General features: G+C 37.1%; 1 protein-coding gene across 1 annotated transcript in view; it reads left to right on the forward strand.

Annotated features, from left to right (window-relative positions):
• LOC113225437 (fatty acid synthase-like) overlaps nt 1-17890 on the forward strand; it is a 79026-nt gene that overhangs the window by 48589 nt on the left and 12547 nt on the right. The window contains exons 16-29 of the mRNA XM_026457748.1: nt 590-774; nt 3431-3550; nt 7564-7673; nt 8007-8197; nt 8483-8652; nt 9247-9510; nt 9578-9698; nt 9840-10130; nt 10392-10835; nt 11328-11498; nt 12754-12884; nt 15259-15409; nt 15802-15973; nt 16922-17034. Of these exons, the coding sequence (XP_026313533.1) occupies nt 590-774; nt 3431-3550; nt 7564-7673; nt 8007-8197; nt 8483-8652; nt 9247-9510; nt 9578-9698; nt 9840-10130; nt 10392-10835; nt 11328-11498; nt 12754-12884; nt 15259-15409; nt 15802-15973; nt 16922-17034 (2634 nt within the window). The remainder of the gene's footprint in view (nt 1-589; nt 775-3430; nt 3551-7563; nt 7674-8006; nt 8198-8482; nt 8653-9246; nt 9511-9577; nt 9699-9839; nt 10131-10391; nt 10836-11327; nt 11499-12753; nt 12885-15258; nt 15410-15801; nt 15974-16921; nt 17035-17890) is intronic.

The raw sequence follows: 17890 nt of genomic DNA on the forward strand, positions 1-17890 counted from the left end.
CTCAGGGAGGTCAGCGGAACGAGTAGTAGTTTAAAAAATGACGTTTTCGAGTGTAAAAATTTTACCTATGAAATAAATTATTATTTGACTTTGACTTTGACTTTGATGTGCACATATTTTGTTCTTGTGCGTCTCGTTGTAACGCAACAAAATGATTAATTGACTGACGGTAGATTAACGACATACGCATGTGCGCGTAATTTGACACGTGCTTTACCGTTCGAGACTCGTAGTTTGTACAGTTCGTGCGCATGTGTGGATCTGCCTTAACAAGTCTTTCGCGAGTCATAACATTTTTAGTTTGTTAAAGTTCTTATGCAATGGAAATCTAAATGGCCGGTGTTATAATTTCACATCTTTAATAGCAACATGGCGCAAAAAGCGAACTACAATGGAAAAGCGCTAAACGCCCAATGTTCATTAATATGTACCTACTAAATGTTTTATTAAATGCGATATTTTGAATAATGTACACAGGGCATTTACGTGACCATCACCGACCGTACGAATCACATCACGTATTATGTACATTTTCATGTACAAGTGGTCATATGAGAGTCATGGTGCAAATACAATCCTCAACTTACAGAGTGCAGTCCTCTTTGAAGAGACCTCCCGGCTGATCCACCCGAACGCGATCACAATCGAAATTGCACCGCACGGCCTTCTCCAAGCCATCCTGCGTCGCTCATTGAAGAAGGACGTAATCAACATCCCGCTAACTCAGAAAGGACATGAAGACAATGTCCAAGTGCTATTTAATGCTATTGGAAAGTAAGTTTTGGTAGTGTGAAATTTTCACATGTAATGTGATGTCACAAGAGTCAGTTCCTGGAGCTATACGAATGGTCTATAATGCTCTGGTGAGAAACAAGCTTGATCTTTCGTCATTTATGTAGTACCCACACAAAGCTAAGTTTCATTGTTAACATAAAAGGAAGTTTCTGGAGATCTCCAACCAATGTCCGTCCAAAACAATTGCTGTCAAATAATTTATACTCGACCAAATTAAAAAAACAATGTGACGTATGAAACTTCATTCGCATCAAGCGTTTTTTAAAATGGTCGAGAGAGATTACTTATTTGATTGTATTTGTTTCGGACGGATATTGGATAGAGAACGTATTGGATAGAGTACAGGGCCTGTATCCGATGAATGGGGACTTCGTATTTTAATATAATTCTTTTGAAGTGAGGCGGAACAACAACTTGCTCGTCTCTGTTTGTAAGGTCTCGTGACACGTCGGATTGTCCTGAACTTGCGGGGCCACTAGTAAGGTTATTTGACCCAGACGTCCCTAAAATAATTCACAGAGTGTGACGTCGTGAGCGATTCGCAGTGCCTTCGTCACGTATATTATCGGATAGGAACTCGCCGCTGCTCCGTGCCCTCACAATGCTCAATGAACTCTTGGCATCGGCACCGGAGAGTGATCTCATTGTTATTTTCATAATTAGCATAGTTTCACGGTGCATTAGTTTTTAACTGTAATACCGTGTAAATAAGTAAATAAATAAATAACGCACGTACTCTACATAACCCCGAACTAGTTAAACCCCGTGTCACGGTGCAGTGGGCACACACATATACAACCACAAATTACAACCAAACTCACGAGAGAAATAATTGTAGGCCATACAAATATTTCTCCCGGCCCGGGTATCGAACCTGAGACCTCTGCGTGGCAGTCCGTCATGGTAACCATTCGGCCACCAAGGCATTTAGTAAATATATTTACAATAAATTAATTAATTAAAAGCAAGTACTGCACAATTCAGAAAATATTCAAGAATAACACGACTGTAGTCTCATTGCCTTTTACTTTATATATTTATTTATTTACGTGCAGGAACATATTTCACCCGGCCTAATTGAACGTTGCCTCCCAAGACACGTACTGTGGTCTAGATCAGGGGCTAGAATCACTTAAATTTGTTACGACTTTCTTTTGTCGTCTATGTTATTTTTACTCACATTAAGGCTCAGTTTACATTACTGCGAAAAGGAATGTATGGGAATTGGGAATTTTTGTAACGAAATAGTACATAACATCTTTACGTCAATTGTATAACGTACGAACTACACACGACACGGTAACTGCGGGAATTACCGAGACAGCGCAAGAATCTGTTATTGGGCTCGTAAAATTTCGCTTTCATTCCGTAACGCTGAATATAAATTGAGCCCTATAAATCTTGTTTTGTTCTTACTCTGTACTATTTGTAAAGCTAAAGTATTTAAATAAAGATATATACATAAACGATAAAGTACTATGATAACGGAATTCGACGGTAAGTGTAAAAGATCTTTATGAAATTACAAGTTAATTTCAATTGGTGTCCTTTAATTGCGCCAAATTGCGATGTGATCAGTATCAAAGCTTGTTCATGAACGCGTCGAAATTTAGCGGTTTCTGAACAGATGTCCAGGTTTTCTTTTCTTCCTTAGATTACAACTCGAATTAAAATGTTGTAAAAGGTAAAAGCGCTGATAGCCTGATGTATTAGATATAAAACAAACAATTTCCTAATAGTAAAAATGCAGAATTTGAATTTTTAAAACAAATTCAGTGAATATTGCAAATGTTTAGCTTTTTTATCGGTACTTCAAGCTTATGCGAAATAAATTCAGATTTTTCGAACAAAAATTATTTTGGCAAACAAAAATTATTTTAAAAAACATTAGCGACTCAGGGCGGTAATATAAATGAAAAAACCCACGGGCGTAATTTAGGATATTACGGCCGACTTGCAACCCTAGTACTGACACCAGAATCTCACAATGTGCAACAGTAACAAAATTCTGTATGCACAAGAAGATAACTACAAAATCTGATAGAAAGAACTACGACTAAAAGTGAAGTCACACGATCGTGCTACCTATCAATAATCCGAAATGACATTTTCCAGAAATAACGATTGCTCGAATTTTCATAATCTCGAAAGTAATTTTGAGAGGAAAATGTTTTTTCTTTCAAACCTAACTTAACCGAACCTAATCGTGTCTTTGCGATAAACATCCAACATATCCTGAAAGAACAACGGTTTCGTTATAATTCGGTTTTCGGTGTAATGAAAATTCAAACAAACGTTATTTCGGAAAAACTATTCGAGTTTGTGTTCGATTACCCACGGGCGCTGCCGGTGCGTCGCGTCGTTGCGTCTGTCATCGCTCTAAATCTTAATTCAGTGGTCCTACGGCACGTTTACTAAATTCACTTTCTTAAGTCTCGAATTCCTTCAAAAATACACGTAATACATGAACCGATAACTTTAATTTCTAGTAGCAATATATTTTGTTAACGGTGAAAGAAATTTGAATATCGTGATAAAGCCTGCAAGTTGAAAAAGATTGAAAAGGTTGTGTAGTCACAAGCTGAAATATGGTTACGTCGTTTTGTTACAACGATTATGATGATCTTTTTTTCAGATTATACGAGTCAGGGTTGAATCCCCGCTTGGCAAATATCTACCCACATGTGCCCTTCCCGGTGTCCGTATCAACGCCCATGATGGCGCACTTGGTCGAATGGGAGCATAGTGAAGATTGGTAAGCCTCATTTTTTAACATGTTTGTCTCGTACGTATATGGAGTGGAATTCCCTGCCTGCAGACTCCCTGAACGGTATAACTTGGGCCTTTTCAAGGCGAGAGTGAATAGGCATTATTTAGGTACACATGCTCCATCGTCGACCTCATCGTCACTTTCCATCAGGTGAGATCGAAGTTAAATGCGCACTTATTTTTTAATAAAAAAAGGTGTGACCAAACGTATGTTGGCTTGCTAATCAATTAACATTCTTACATTAGCGTCACAGTACATATAGGAAAATTAAATTTTTGTTATGAAACATAATAATATTTTTATGAAAAATAGTTATAAACAATATTAATACGAGCAATACAAATAAATGTTCTTACAGTCTTCTTTACAAAAGTCATATATTTATTAAAGGGGCAATGTATACGCTTCTGTAATAAGATTCTAGTTGATATTCTAAGTTTGCTTAAAACTATAGTAAATAAAAAACTACCCTGAAGGCATATACAACTTCTGCGTACCAGGACGACAAAATGCAAAGTGCATAGTGACCGTTTAATTCTTTCAAACTGTCTAGATGTATGTTATTTAAAATAAATAAATGAATAAATAACGCGTACACACTCATAGCCCCGCACTAGGGAAACCCTGTAACGTGCGTGACATGGACACGCACATTGATAACCACAAATTACACCCAAACTCACGAGAGAAATAAATCTAGGCCATACAAATATTTCTCTCGGCACGGGAATCGAACCCTCGTAGCCGTTCGGCCACAAATTACAAAGAGTAACCCCTAAACTTTCTTTTTATTTTTATAATATCAAGTGAAGGGACGAACAAGTCGTTCTCCTGAAGGTAAGATACACGCCTGTCCATAACAGTAGCAGTGTCCTCAGAGTTTTAAATCACAAAGTTGTGAGGGGCACTACCACTGCGCCCGTCACCCTGAGACATAAGTTGACAAGTCCCATGTGCCAGTAATTTCACCAGCACCCTTACCCTTCAAAACCGGAACACAATAATACTGACATTACTGCTTGGCGGCAGAAAGGAATCTGCCTTACGAATGCATTGTAAAGTTTAATCAATATGACTATTTCAGAAATATACGCGACTTAGATCCTTAGTACAATTAGCGAATAGAAATGAAGTTCTGCCGTCCATTAACCAAAACGCGGCTTTATTCGTTTTAAATAGCATAAGATGGAGCACAAAAATTCTCATATAAAAACAGTTAAAATTAGTTAACATGCTCGAATTATCGGAACTTACCCTAACGATGCGTAGCTGAAATATCATGAAACAATTTCAATATACTAAAACGTAGTTATGGTTTTTTATGATCTCAAAAAATTATTTTATCACTTAGCCGAGTTTTAAAAAAGGCCGAAAAAATTAAGACAACCTAAATATAAATAATATGATTGGAAGACACACACAAATTTACACACACTTACATACATATATACATAGATATGCACTCGCGGAAACGAACACATAGGTTAATTTATTTTAGTTTGTAAAAATTTTTGGTAGTTGTAACACCAGTTCAGAAATTAAAGTAGTTTATTTTATAATGCTTAAATAATATACATATATTGTAATGAATTATGTGTAATTAAGCCATGTAAAATGGACAAATACACATTTTATTTTTAAAACATTTTTTTAATAAAATAAGGAAGCATTCATAAGCCTTCACTATACGCTTTACTACAAATACAGGCAGAATTTAACCCAACGTGCTTGTATTTACGTGCCTCCATGTCATCACTATGAGCTTAACACAAAGGCTTACGTAAGTTTATTGGGTACCGTTTGAAATATATGCTGGCAGTTTCGTTTACAGACTGGATTAAAGGGTACAAAACAAAACGCGGGCTTTGCAATACGTTTGTTTTCGTACAAATGTACCGTTTTTCTATGTATAATAAAGCTTAAAATGAAATTGAAAAATGAATGTATTCACCATTAGCAAGCTTGTCGAGAACAATGTAATTAATTACACGATAGTGTAAGCAGTTACGTAGTCTGCAGACTGTCCTAATTGCAGTATCAGAAATTAAAAAATAGGAACTATTGCTGGAGAGGATACAGAGGCAGTTCTGTAGGTGTCTCTACAAGATAGACTACAGGTGCTACTCTCTACTGTACCCACCTAATTAGGTTTTTAGGTCCAGCCCTGGCAACTCAGCAGGAAAATGGGCCGTATATCACTTTTAAATATCAACACTCGTTCGCTGAAATCACAGTAAGCTAAGAAATAGTATAGCGCCAACCACTCACCTGTGTGTACATCTCCGTATATTCCAAAAATATTCTGTATTTATCGTAATAAAGATAATATCTCTAACAATGGGGGGCTGTTCCATTCGATGGTGTGGAAAAAGTGGCAAAACATGTAATTACAAAACAAAGGGAATCACATTTCATCGGTTAATAAATGTTGAATGTGTAATTATTCCATTTTACGTCCATTATAGCAAACCTCATGTTAAACTGGTCGATTTGAAATCAATTGACGACCCTCGTCAATTATTTCGAAGTCGGGCTGGGCAATCGGAGCGCAGTTGTCACCGTAATGATATGGCAGAATAGTTTCAAACAAATTAAATGACATTTCGTATCTATGTCTGGTTATATACTCGATGGCGTCTCCAGATGGTGTTCGCAAGAACGCAACTCCACCACGCCTCTAGCTCTTGCCTTGGTCAATACTCTCCTGGACGACGTCCGTAATGCCAATGTGCTCAACGACAAGTTACCGAAACTAATATATATAATGTATATAATATTATTCAAAAAAATTTTGAAATTTGTTTGAATAACTACTTGACATGATCAGAGAGTGTACTTAACATTATTGATTAATGTCATTTCATTATTTTATTTTCTTTCTGTCTTATTGTTCACATTATAATTTTATGTATTGACTTGTATTTATGACTTGGCGTGACATTGTAAACTCACAATGTATTTTTTTAAATAAATAAATAAATGAGAGCGAGGTTACTGTATTGTAATATTATCGGATTTTCCTAGTGTACTAATAAATGTAAAGACAGGTGGACGTAAATTAAATATCCATTTTATGACTGTTGTGCCTTCACTAGCAGAGAAAAAGCTCATCAAACACAGCTACTTATACTTATATATGGGACACACATGCATACACACAGAAACACACACGAATGCGAGACGGGGGTTTATAAAAAAGAACTTGGGTTGCAAGATAGCGCCTTGCAGCACTCTCTAGGGAAAATATGCAAATGCAATAGCCCCTGAGACAGCGTTGTATGTAACGTCATGAAATGTGAAAATACAAATAGTAACAAAAACATAAACAGTAATTCTACACGATTGAGAATTCGCAGAAGGCAATATTTGCGTTAGATATGTAGATTTTGACAAATACGCTTCTAAGCATCTGTACCTTTTTAAAGTAAAAAGAGTTAAAGACACCCCATAGAAACCCTGCTATATTGCAGTCAATGAACAAAGTGGCTCGATAGATCAGCGAAGAGCTATTTGTTTGCGGTCGGCTGAGTGATGGCGTACAATTAATATTAGGCTTCACTTCACCGCCTTCTTATTGCGTTCAACAAGAATGTGCCTTCGAATAATCGACATTGACATATGTCTTACTTTAGGTAGAGTTAGTATTGCAAACTATGCTTATATCATATAGCACTCACGGTTTGTGACGATTATAGAATAAATATAATTATATTTTATAGAAATTTGAACTATTTTGGTTCTTTTCAAATTTAAGCGTTTCATAGCGCCTTGTGGGACCCTTTATTATTTCACATTAGAGAGCAAATAAATTGTATTCTATAAATTGACCTGCATACGTTTCCGTTTCATATTTTATCATCCATTATAATTCGGCTGTAAAGAACAATATGTAAATAATTCCTAAAATATTACATTTTACAAATAGATTTCCAAAGCAAATGTATGTATATAAAGTACATTAATTAGTAATTTTAAAAGTATCTGTATGTCCATAACAGGTATGTAACGTCATACAAAGCTCAAGAGAAGATGAAGTCTGGAGAAAGAACCGTTAGAATGTCTATTGTAGATGAAGACAGCGAGTACATGGCCGGACACGTTGTTGATGGTAAGGCCAAACGCATCATGTAAATCGAAAAGTGAAATATCATCTTGAGTATCGCATTTTCATTTGATATTTATATCATCAACAGTGTTAATTTACTAACACTAAATTAAATAATGTAACATGTTTAATTAAAATATTACACAAATTAATTGAGAAAACTAGTAAATTAGATAAAATTTTATTTATATCACTTACTCCCAGCAGTACTGAAATATTGCCATCACTTTTTTTTACTTTCTCTACCTGATTGTGTTATTATCAAATTCATCTGGTTGTGATGTTGGAAGTTAAAATGATTTAACTGATTAATTAATGTTGTCTTGCTTTTTGAAGGTCGTAACCTTTACCCTGCCACCGGTTACCTCGTTCTGGTCTGGGAAACCCTAGGTATGATGATGGGAGAGCTTTTCACAGAAATCTCAGTAGTCTTTGAAAACGTCCGTTTCGAAAGAGCTACAAACATCCCCAAGGATGGAAATTTGGAATTCATCGTCATGATTCAGAAAGGCAGTGGTAACTTTGAGGTAAGTTAGAGCTTTTTATTTACTTTTCCATTTACTCGAGAATATACTTACTTCTGAACATTTTTATTTTAGTGTAAGTTTGCGTCACTAACCTAAATTTGATATTATGAGACTTTAGAGCCCTAATTTATTTCTACAAAGTTTTACACCGTGCTATTAGATCACAGAGGGGAAATAAGCGCAAATAGAAAGCAAAATTGATTGAATCCATTTTGGATTTCAAAACCGTATTGCAACCTTACAACTTTATTGTATTCGTATAAGTAACAAATATTTATCGATTAGATCGTAGAAAGTGGGGCCTCAATCGTAACAGGCCGTATCCACGCCAAGAAGAATGTGGGCAATGACTATCGTGTTCTTCCGGCTCTGCCTGAGTCCACCGGCCCTAACATTAAGCACTTGTTGACTAAGGACTTCTACAAGGAACTTCGACTTAGAGGCTACCAATACAGGTAAATGCAGTTTAGTCAAATATTTACAGCACATTCTAAAAATTTTTTTTAATTTTTTATTTTTGGGGTTTGATCCCACGAAAGAAGGTGATGACGAGGTCGGCCGAGAAGGTGATAGCGAGATATCTCGATGGATCTGAGAAGAAGTTGGATATCGGCAAAAACAGGGACCAGTGAAGAATTTTGGGGGGAGGTCTTTGCCCACATGTGGGAAATAAAATTAAACTACTTTTTGGATCTAAGTCGCGTATATTTGTTCATTATAACTAGCACAAACGGTCAGCCGTCATCAAATTACCTGTAAAAACGTAAAATTTGAAAAACAATATACGCTATATAAATATATCCGAAAAAGTAGTTTCATTCTCAATTTAATATTGCAATTATGTGAATTCGACAATCTAGTGATATGATGTATCTAAATTTAAACAAAATATAGATACATCCCGACATTTATATTTGTCCTCTTCAATTCTGTTTACGTTTGTTATTCAAACCACGATAACGCGCGGTCTTTTTCACACATGGTATCAATTTCTTTGAGGTTACGTACTAACAACATGCATTAACATATATGTATATCTATTTACCCAGTGGTTTATTCCGAGGCGTGTTGGGCTGCAACGTCGAAGGTACACGAGGTCGTCTCTCTTGGAACAACAACTGGGTTACTTTCATGGATTGCATGCTCCAAATGATGATCATTGGTAACGACACTCGTGGTCTCTTCGTTCCGACTAGAATTGAGAAGCTTTGTATTGATGCGAATATGCATTACAACGCTATCTCTAACATGAATCCCGAGTCAACACGACATTCTTTCGAAATCCGTGTGTACCCAGATGTTAAAGTCATCAGGTACGTAAAAACATGCGAGTAAGTTACTTAAAAAGTAAATGGGGCTATAACTTATTATTTTTTCCAGGTGTGGTGGCGTAGAGATACGTGGTCTCCACGCTACACCAATTTCTAGGAGGCTTCCACTTGGTGTACCTGTTTTAGAGAAAAATGAATTCCTTCCAAACTTCGGAAAGGAAAAAGTTACGGTAATTAAAACACTTGGGTTCCATCTAAACTTGGAAGTAAATTGATTAAAGAATGCACGTAGAAAAACTAGTATTCCTCTCTGACTGACATAAAATAGTCGGTCTATAAAAACCGCCATCATATTAAAAATATCATTTCAGATCGAAGATGTGCTCCGCGCTAACATCCAACTCATCTTAGAAAATATCCAAACCTACAAAGTAAAGAGCATCGAGTTAATAGACGAAGAATATAAAACGCATGGTCTTGAACCTGTTATTGAGAAAGTTGGCGAAGCACTTGGAGATTTACCATTGGTACAAGCTGAACTTTTAGTCCTGACTGAAGAGCAACTAGATATGCCTTCAACCATAACTGTAGAAAATAAGAAAATGGCTGGTGAATCCAACACAGTAATCTTCGTTGGTTGTAATATATTAAAGAGGCCTGATGTAAGTAATTTAAATTGTATTAAGATATCTGAACTATACATAGAATAATATTTCTTTATTTAACTTGTGGTTAACTTGGACGTTTTAGGCAAAGCTGAAAAAGCTACTTGTCAATATATTCCCCAAGTCATAAACAAAATTGGGATATAACACTCAGTACCAAGAAAGTAAAACTAATCGTACACAAAGACAACAGTCCATCAACTATATATTTTAATATAATATAATTCATATTTTAATTATTATTTCATTTTTAAACAGGTCCTGCAACAAGCTTTAGGAACGCTCCGTGATAAATGCTTTATCATCAGTCGGGAAAAGGAACGTCCTAACCCTAAAGACTTTTCAGGCAAGCTAGACATAATTACCATCCAGGACACTGGCGTAGAATACATTACAATGTTCAGAAAGCGCGTTGGTGCTAAACCAGCTAAGTTCATAAAAGTAGTCGCAGCTGATCAGACATATTCCTGGATTAATAAAGTTAAAGAAGAGCTCAAGGAGGGGCAAAAAGTAGTACTGTACACTCAAGATGAACACATTAATGGATTGTTAGGTTTGGTCAATTGTCTAAGGAAGGAACCTGGTGGTGAAGCTGTTTACGGTTTTCTAATTGCTGACCCATCCGCGCCGCCTTTCAATCCTGATTTAGAAATTTATGAGGAACAGTTGGACAAGGATTTGGCCCTTAACGTTTATCAAAATGTAAGTGATCTTGTTTTGTAAATATAGAAAGAAGAAAATAACAATGCTAATATAATATTTTACAGAATATTAAATTCTTACCAGTTCTTTTACCCGGAGTGATTGTAAAGCATATTGTACCGCAACTATTTGGAAGTCTAATATGTCCGTGAAAACTAATTAAAAAACTCCACTAGACTCACAAAGTTTTATTTAGCTAGGTAGCCATAACTGAAGTGTCATCACTGTTTCCCACATACCCTTTATATAATTAACATTATTTATAATAATAAAGTAACAAACACGTACGCACAAAATGAACGCAATATATGACAAAGTCAAATCGTGGTTAAAAAATGAACATACATATTATTATGCATGTCTATTTTTTAATTTTTAGATATACCATTTTTCTTTAAAAACTACTACTTTTACGGATCTGGTGTTGTAACTGATTCAATGTAGACATTCTTTGCAGGAGTTTAAAAAATATTGTGTGTTATTCTCGTATAGGGCCAATGGGGTACCTACCGCCATTTCCTCCTCGGGGACTTGGATACAGTGAAAGCTATCCATGGCTTTGTTAACACTACTACAATTGGCGACCTGTCAAGTTTGAGCTGGCTTGAGGGACCGATCCGGCAGGACCACGTTTTCAAGGACAAGGAAAGGATTCTCATTCATGTAAGTAATTCTATTGACTAGAAACATTGAAGATACGCACCGTAGTTCTAGAAATTCTGAATTTTCTATTATGTAACATAATGATTTATGACAATCAGAAGATAGGTTGATGCATGGTGTGCGGAAAGAAAGAGCTTAGTTTTCATAAATACTGAATATAATGAGACAAAGTACTGAATATACAGGGAAAATCAAAAATAGTTAAAAGATGAGGAGCATTCGTCGCTCCGTTTTCGCTGAGTAAAAAAGGCAGTGACAGTGGAATAAACTTCAAATACCATATAAGAGTCGTATATCTAAGTCCAACAAAAACCTTAAATTTAAACTTACTTAACGTAAAACCGCTTCCGATGTAATTGCCCTTGACTTTTCCACTAATCAAATTTCTCAATGTCAATTAATATTTATTTGTAAAGAATTGTTTGTGAATAAAAGATATTCACAATTGAAAATTGGCCTTAGTCAATTTAATAAAAGTGTGTGATGTCTGAGCTTACTAGTCCTAATTTTTAATCTTCTTTTAATGTATTAATAATATAATAATAACGCACACACTCAACATAGCCCCGCACTAGGGAAACCCTGTGTCGCGGGTGCCATGGACACACACATAGACAACCACAAATTACACCCAAACTCACGAGAGAAATAAATGTAGGCCATACAAATATTTCTCCCGGCCCGGGAATCGAACCCGGGGACCTCTGCGTGGCAATCCGGTATGGTAACCGTTCGACCACGGAGGCAGTTCTGAATACCATGATGTTTTTATTACAATAATATTCTTATATTTTATTGTGATAACACTCTACTACGTACAACTACGTATATTATTATTATTGATAGAGAGATCAAACAACTTCTTCTTCTTGAGGTGCCACCTCCTACCGGAGGTCGGCTATTATTAGGGCTATCTGTATTTTAGACACAGCTACACGGAACAAGGATCTTGTGCTCAGGTTGAACCATATCCGGAGATCATCTGCAATACTCTTTTATTGGACACTCTATAATCGATCAAACAATACAAATAAAAATTGCTTTAGTCTAACTGGACTTGAACCAGCGTCTGTTGCCGCACCGGGGCCAGTGCTCTCATCAACTGAGCTACAGATCGTGTCAGGATATATTATGAGTTTCTCTTTGTGCTTGTTACATATTATTTTCTTTGTAATTCACTTTATTTTCTTTCCCAAGCCATCTACATCATCTATTCATTATTATATCGTCATAAAACTGCAATTTTCTACCTTAGGTATACTGTGCAGCGTTGAATTTCCGTGATGTTATGACTGCAACTGGTCGAGTGACGGTGGATGCGGTCGCCACTGGACGATTGGCGCAGGAGTGCGTACAAGGTTTTGAGATCGTCGGAAGAACACCTAAGTACGTATCAAAAAACTTTATCCACGTTGTAGAACGGATACCGTCTCATCATACTGAACAAGTTAATCTATGGCATGGACCAATCAATAAGTCGAGAGATACAAGAAAGCGTAGGCGGGTATTTAGTACCTACTGGTACACCAGATGTCACGACGAGTACCAAATAGCTACTGTTGTAACTAATTTGTTTTACATTGACGATCTGCAATTTATTATAGCTACTCTAATTTCTAGTGATAACAAACAAATAAACTAGATGCCGCTTATTGGACAGGTTTTTATGGATACTGGCGGCTATTCTGTTTTATTTGGAATTAGCGCCATCTACCCATAAATTAGTGTGTAACACACAATGCCATCAATTTATACGCATATTTTAGCTCATGATCAATATGTGAACATTACAAAGAAAAAGCTGACCACTTATATTTCATTTTAAAAGTGAATTAATTGATATCGATTTACATAATATGAACTACTTCCAGGCTATTGATTAGCGCCGTTTAGTTATGAAACGGGATTTCGACCTTTTTCAGAGTTACGACATATATGGAGATTACTGTATCACATTCAAATGTAATACAGGCCTACTGCTTAATTGAGTCGGTTCCTGAGGTAGCTTTGCGGTGCGGGGGAATGACAGTTTACGTAACAGTGTTATATAAGTGCCAGGGATGGATGGCCCTTATTTCATCTCTATTTCTGGTTATATACTCGATGATTGTAATATAGTATATTCAAATGTAATAATGGAGCTCCTTGGGAAATAGTACGTCTAGGGAAGTACCCATTCTTGCTGCCAAGCAGTAATTGTGAACATTACTGCCTTCCGGCTTTGAAGGGTAAGGGTGCTGGTGAAATTATATATAATATTTTATGTAATATTTTAAGTGTTAAGTCAAATTCCACTGGACTGGATGAAATAAACATAGATTTGTTAATAATGACACTACCAAGAATCTTAAGTGTTATTACCTTAAGTGTTTGAGACTGTGTGAGTGGCTAAGACCTATCAGTATTTTACCCTATTTATCTATTATCTTAGAGAAGGTAGTCCATGGCCAACTTATGCGCTATTGTGAAGAAAATTAAATCCTTCCGTCACTTCAATCTGGATTTCGCAAGCACTACTACAGCTCTTCTTGATGTCGTTGATAACTTCCTCGCTTCTCAAGATATTGGTAGGGGTTCGATTTTAAGTTTGCTGGACTTCTGGCGTGCTTTTGATTCCATTAACATTCAAATGCTACTTTCAAAAATGACTTACTATGGTTATGACCAATTCCAGATCTTGGATTAGTAATTAACTTAGTGGACGTCATCAAAAGGTAGTCATACAAAACTCTGATGGTACCAACATCGAATCAGGCCTCAAGACAATCCAGAAAGGCGTCCCGCAAGGCTCCATTCTTGGGCCTTTGCTTTTCATTTTGTACAGCAGTGATTTGGCTAAATGTATTTTGAATTGCCGGTTTCACTTATATGCTGACGATTTACAAATTTATATTTCAGGCAATGCTAATAACTTGAACGCTATGGTTGGTGATTTAAATGATGATCTTAGTCGTATTTCTGCTTGGTGTTCTTCTAACGGCCTCGTTTTAAATGCAACTAAATCAAAATATTTGATACTTGGCTCCCGTAGTCATGTGCCTAAGACTATTAGTGCTGACCCACAGATTGTTATAGGAGGTGTGGCTATAGAAAGAGTCAGCTCAGCTCGGAATGTTGGGTTGCAAATGGATAGTGAGCTGCGCTTTGAAAATCATTAATTGGACGTCACACGCTCTTGCTTCTATCGCCTCAAAGTTCTGTACAATTTTGGATCTTATGTCAGCCAGGATCTGAGAGTTCTGCTTTGTGAAGGACTGGTATTATCTAGGCTGAACTATTGCATCACGGTGTATAGTGACTGTCTCAAAAAAAGCTCGAAAAAACTGATTCAGCGAGTGCAAAATTCTTGTGCTCGCTATTGTTTTCGAATTCCTCCTCGCACCCATATCACGCCCTATCTAATTAAATTCGGCATTCTGAAAATGGAGGCCCATCAGAAGCTATAGTTGGCCTGCCAAATGTTTGATAAAGTTAAAACCCGGAAACCTGATTATATATACCTTGAAATTAATTGGTCACAACGTGTAAGAGGGAATAAGTTCCGATTAGTTTATAAACACAGAACGACTGCTTTTTGTGGCGGTTTCAGGTATCGCACCAGTAAGTGCTGCAATGATATTCCTCCTCCATTGCATGACATCAGTAATAAAAAATTATTTAAACGTGAATACGAAAAATATCTTTTGTCAGAGCAGATGTGTCTCGCTACATATGAAATGAAATGTGAAAGTAATACATTGAATGTTTTCGTCGCTTTCAGTGGCTCCAGAGTGATGGCTATGGTACGGAACAGGGGTATGGCGAACATCGTTGAAGGTGACAGAGCTCTAATGTGGGCAATTCCTGATGAGTGGTCATTTATCGAGGCTGCCACTGTGCCGGTTGCTTACGGAACTGTTTACTATGCCATGGTGAGCAGAATATATGGTCGACATACAACTATGTTTATTGATTTATTTCATCATACTGCTATTTTTACAGTACCATCTCAATACTATAGTGTAGCATTTCATAACGTAATCAAACACATAACTTAACATATTACCTTACCTATTTCTACTGCTAAACAGTAATGTTAGCATTACTGCGTTCGAGTTTGGTAGGTTTAAGGGTGCTGGTGAAATTACAGGCACATGGGACTTGTCAAGTTATTTCTCAGGGTGACGGGCGCAGTGGCAGTAAAGCTCTGAGTGGCACTGCAACTGTTGTGGAGGCGTGTCGCTTACCACCAGACGCACGACTAGTCCGTTTCGTCACTGATATCATATAAAATCTTGTATTGAAATATGTCTCGTGTCCTCAGATGATGGTAGGTCAACTACAGCGAGGTGAATCGATTCTGATCCATGCGGGCTCCGGAGGTGTTGGCCAGGCTGCCATCAACGTGGCTTTCCATTACGGATGTGAGGTGTTCACCACTGTCGGAACAGCCGAGAAGAGAGCTTTCATAAAGAAATTGTTCCCGCAACTTAAAGGTATGATAATTGCATCAATATGATCGGCGACGCTGAAATTACAGTCATAAGAGTCTTGTCAACTAATGTATCAGCATGACAGGAGCAGTGTGTCTCAGATCTTTTATCTTTTTTGCGATTTAAAGCTCTGACTGGATCTGCAACTGCTATAGCTTAACTGTTGAACGGCTTATTCGTCCCTTGTTATTATATAAAAAAAACTTGACGTAAGCCGGCTGCTTGTAACTGTTACCCCTGCTTATAGGTCCACTTACGTTGTGGTGGTGATGCTACTATATACTTTTATAGCTCGTGTCTCGTGTTCTCTGCTCCAGCACTTTTCATCAAGCAATGTTTTCAATTTTTTAATCTATTGGTTTGAAACTGCTGCGAGATATGTGTACGGCCTTTCTTGACTAATTATTTCGTAAAACCCCGAATAATTAAAGCCTTTGTTGTTGTCAGGGGTCGGCCATTGCTTATTTAACTTTTAAGTTTTTATTTAATGTCACGAATTTTCACCATGATATTCAATTGTTTTTGTAAAATTACTACAAAGATTGAACACTAAGAAAACATTCCGTCGATTCAATAAAAAATTAAAAATTACAATTAGTAAAGCGACATTCTTAGTCAGCTGCTGATAGCTGTAAAGGTACCTGGTAGAGAAGAAATACATTTCTCACTGACGGCGCTACGGCAATAAGTCGTTAAAAACTAAAAAAAGAACGATCTGTAACAAGCACATCGATAAATTCGTAAAGCCCGTTGGTTCGTTCTGTGGCTTAGTTAGCATAGCGTCTGGCACGGTTTGCTAGAAGAGGCTGGTTCGAATCCAGCCAGATCAAAATAATTTTTTCTTACTCGATGGAAGATCGAACATCTTTGTATTAATAATTATAACTATGAAATGTTTTTTTAGACTAACACGCTGTGTTCACTAATAAATCTCTATCGTGTCATCAACAGACAGCCATATCGGGAACTCTCGTGACACGTCTTTCGAAGATATGGTTCGCAGAGAAACCAAGGGCAAAGGTGTCGACTTGGTCCTCAACTCTTTGTCAGACGACAAACTGCAGGTAAGGAACCTAAAATGTTAAAATCTGAATCTGGAATGACAGGGTCAAGAATTAGGACGTTCTGCGACGCGTAAAATCAGATTATTCTATTTTCATACATTTATATGAAATCGACACAGTCGCCGGTTGCAGCTGTCGGACACTGTCGCCCGTTGCCGCAGCCACAATTTATATGAAAATAGAATTGTATCCAACAGAATACATATTGTGCGACGCAATAAACTAATAGTTTAGAATAAAGCTCTGTTACCACACTGATACAAAGGCATAGACTTTCCTGTATCCTTTTACCGACTCCAAGGTAGCATTGATGCTTTACAACATGTACTTTCGCAGCGTATCGGAATTCGGAGCGGTACTGTGGGACCCTCCCGAAACCACAAAAACTGACATGATACAGAAGGTGGAGAAAAGGTTTGCAAGATTTGCCTATAAAAATATGTACAATGTTTACCCGTATCTTTTCCCTTCAATGTTTGTGTACGGAACGATTGGACTGGACAGCCTATTATCACACTATTTGGAATGGTATCTCGGGTTGGTCAGTTTGTCCCTGGCGTATATTTGCGTGGCGGTGGTGCTGTACTGGAGAGGCGCGTGAGTCTATTCTCGACGGTTCGCTGGCGCACCTGCATTGGCGCACAGGCGCCTTCTTTGCTTAACCAATTGCTCACACAACAGTCACCTGCCGACATATTCCAACGAATTATTGAAATATGCTGCTTTGTCCCTCAATGAATTTTTCCAGAGCAGGCTATTTGACTAGCATTTAAGTGTTCTGTATACCGCTGTAAACTTATATTGTGAATACATAAATAAATAATAAAAATAGCCTACCTTCACAATCACGCCTTAA

The sequence above is a fragment of the Hyposmocoma kahamanoa genome, unplaced genomic scaffold, assembly GCF_003589595.1.
Source record: "Hyposmocoma kahamanoa isolate Upper Pololo Valley unplaced genomic scaffold, ASM358959v1 160, whole genome shotgun sequence".
Taxonomy (NCBI): domain Eukaryota; kingdom Metazoa; phylum Arthropoda; class Insecta; order Lepidoptera; family Cosmopterigidae; genus Hyposmocoma; species Hyposmocoma kahamanoa.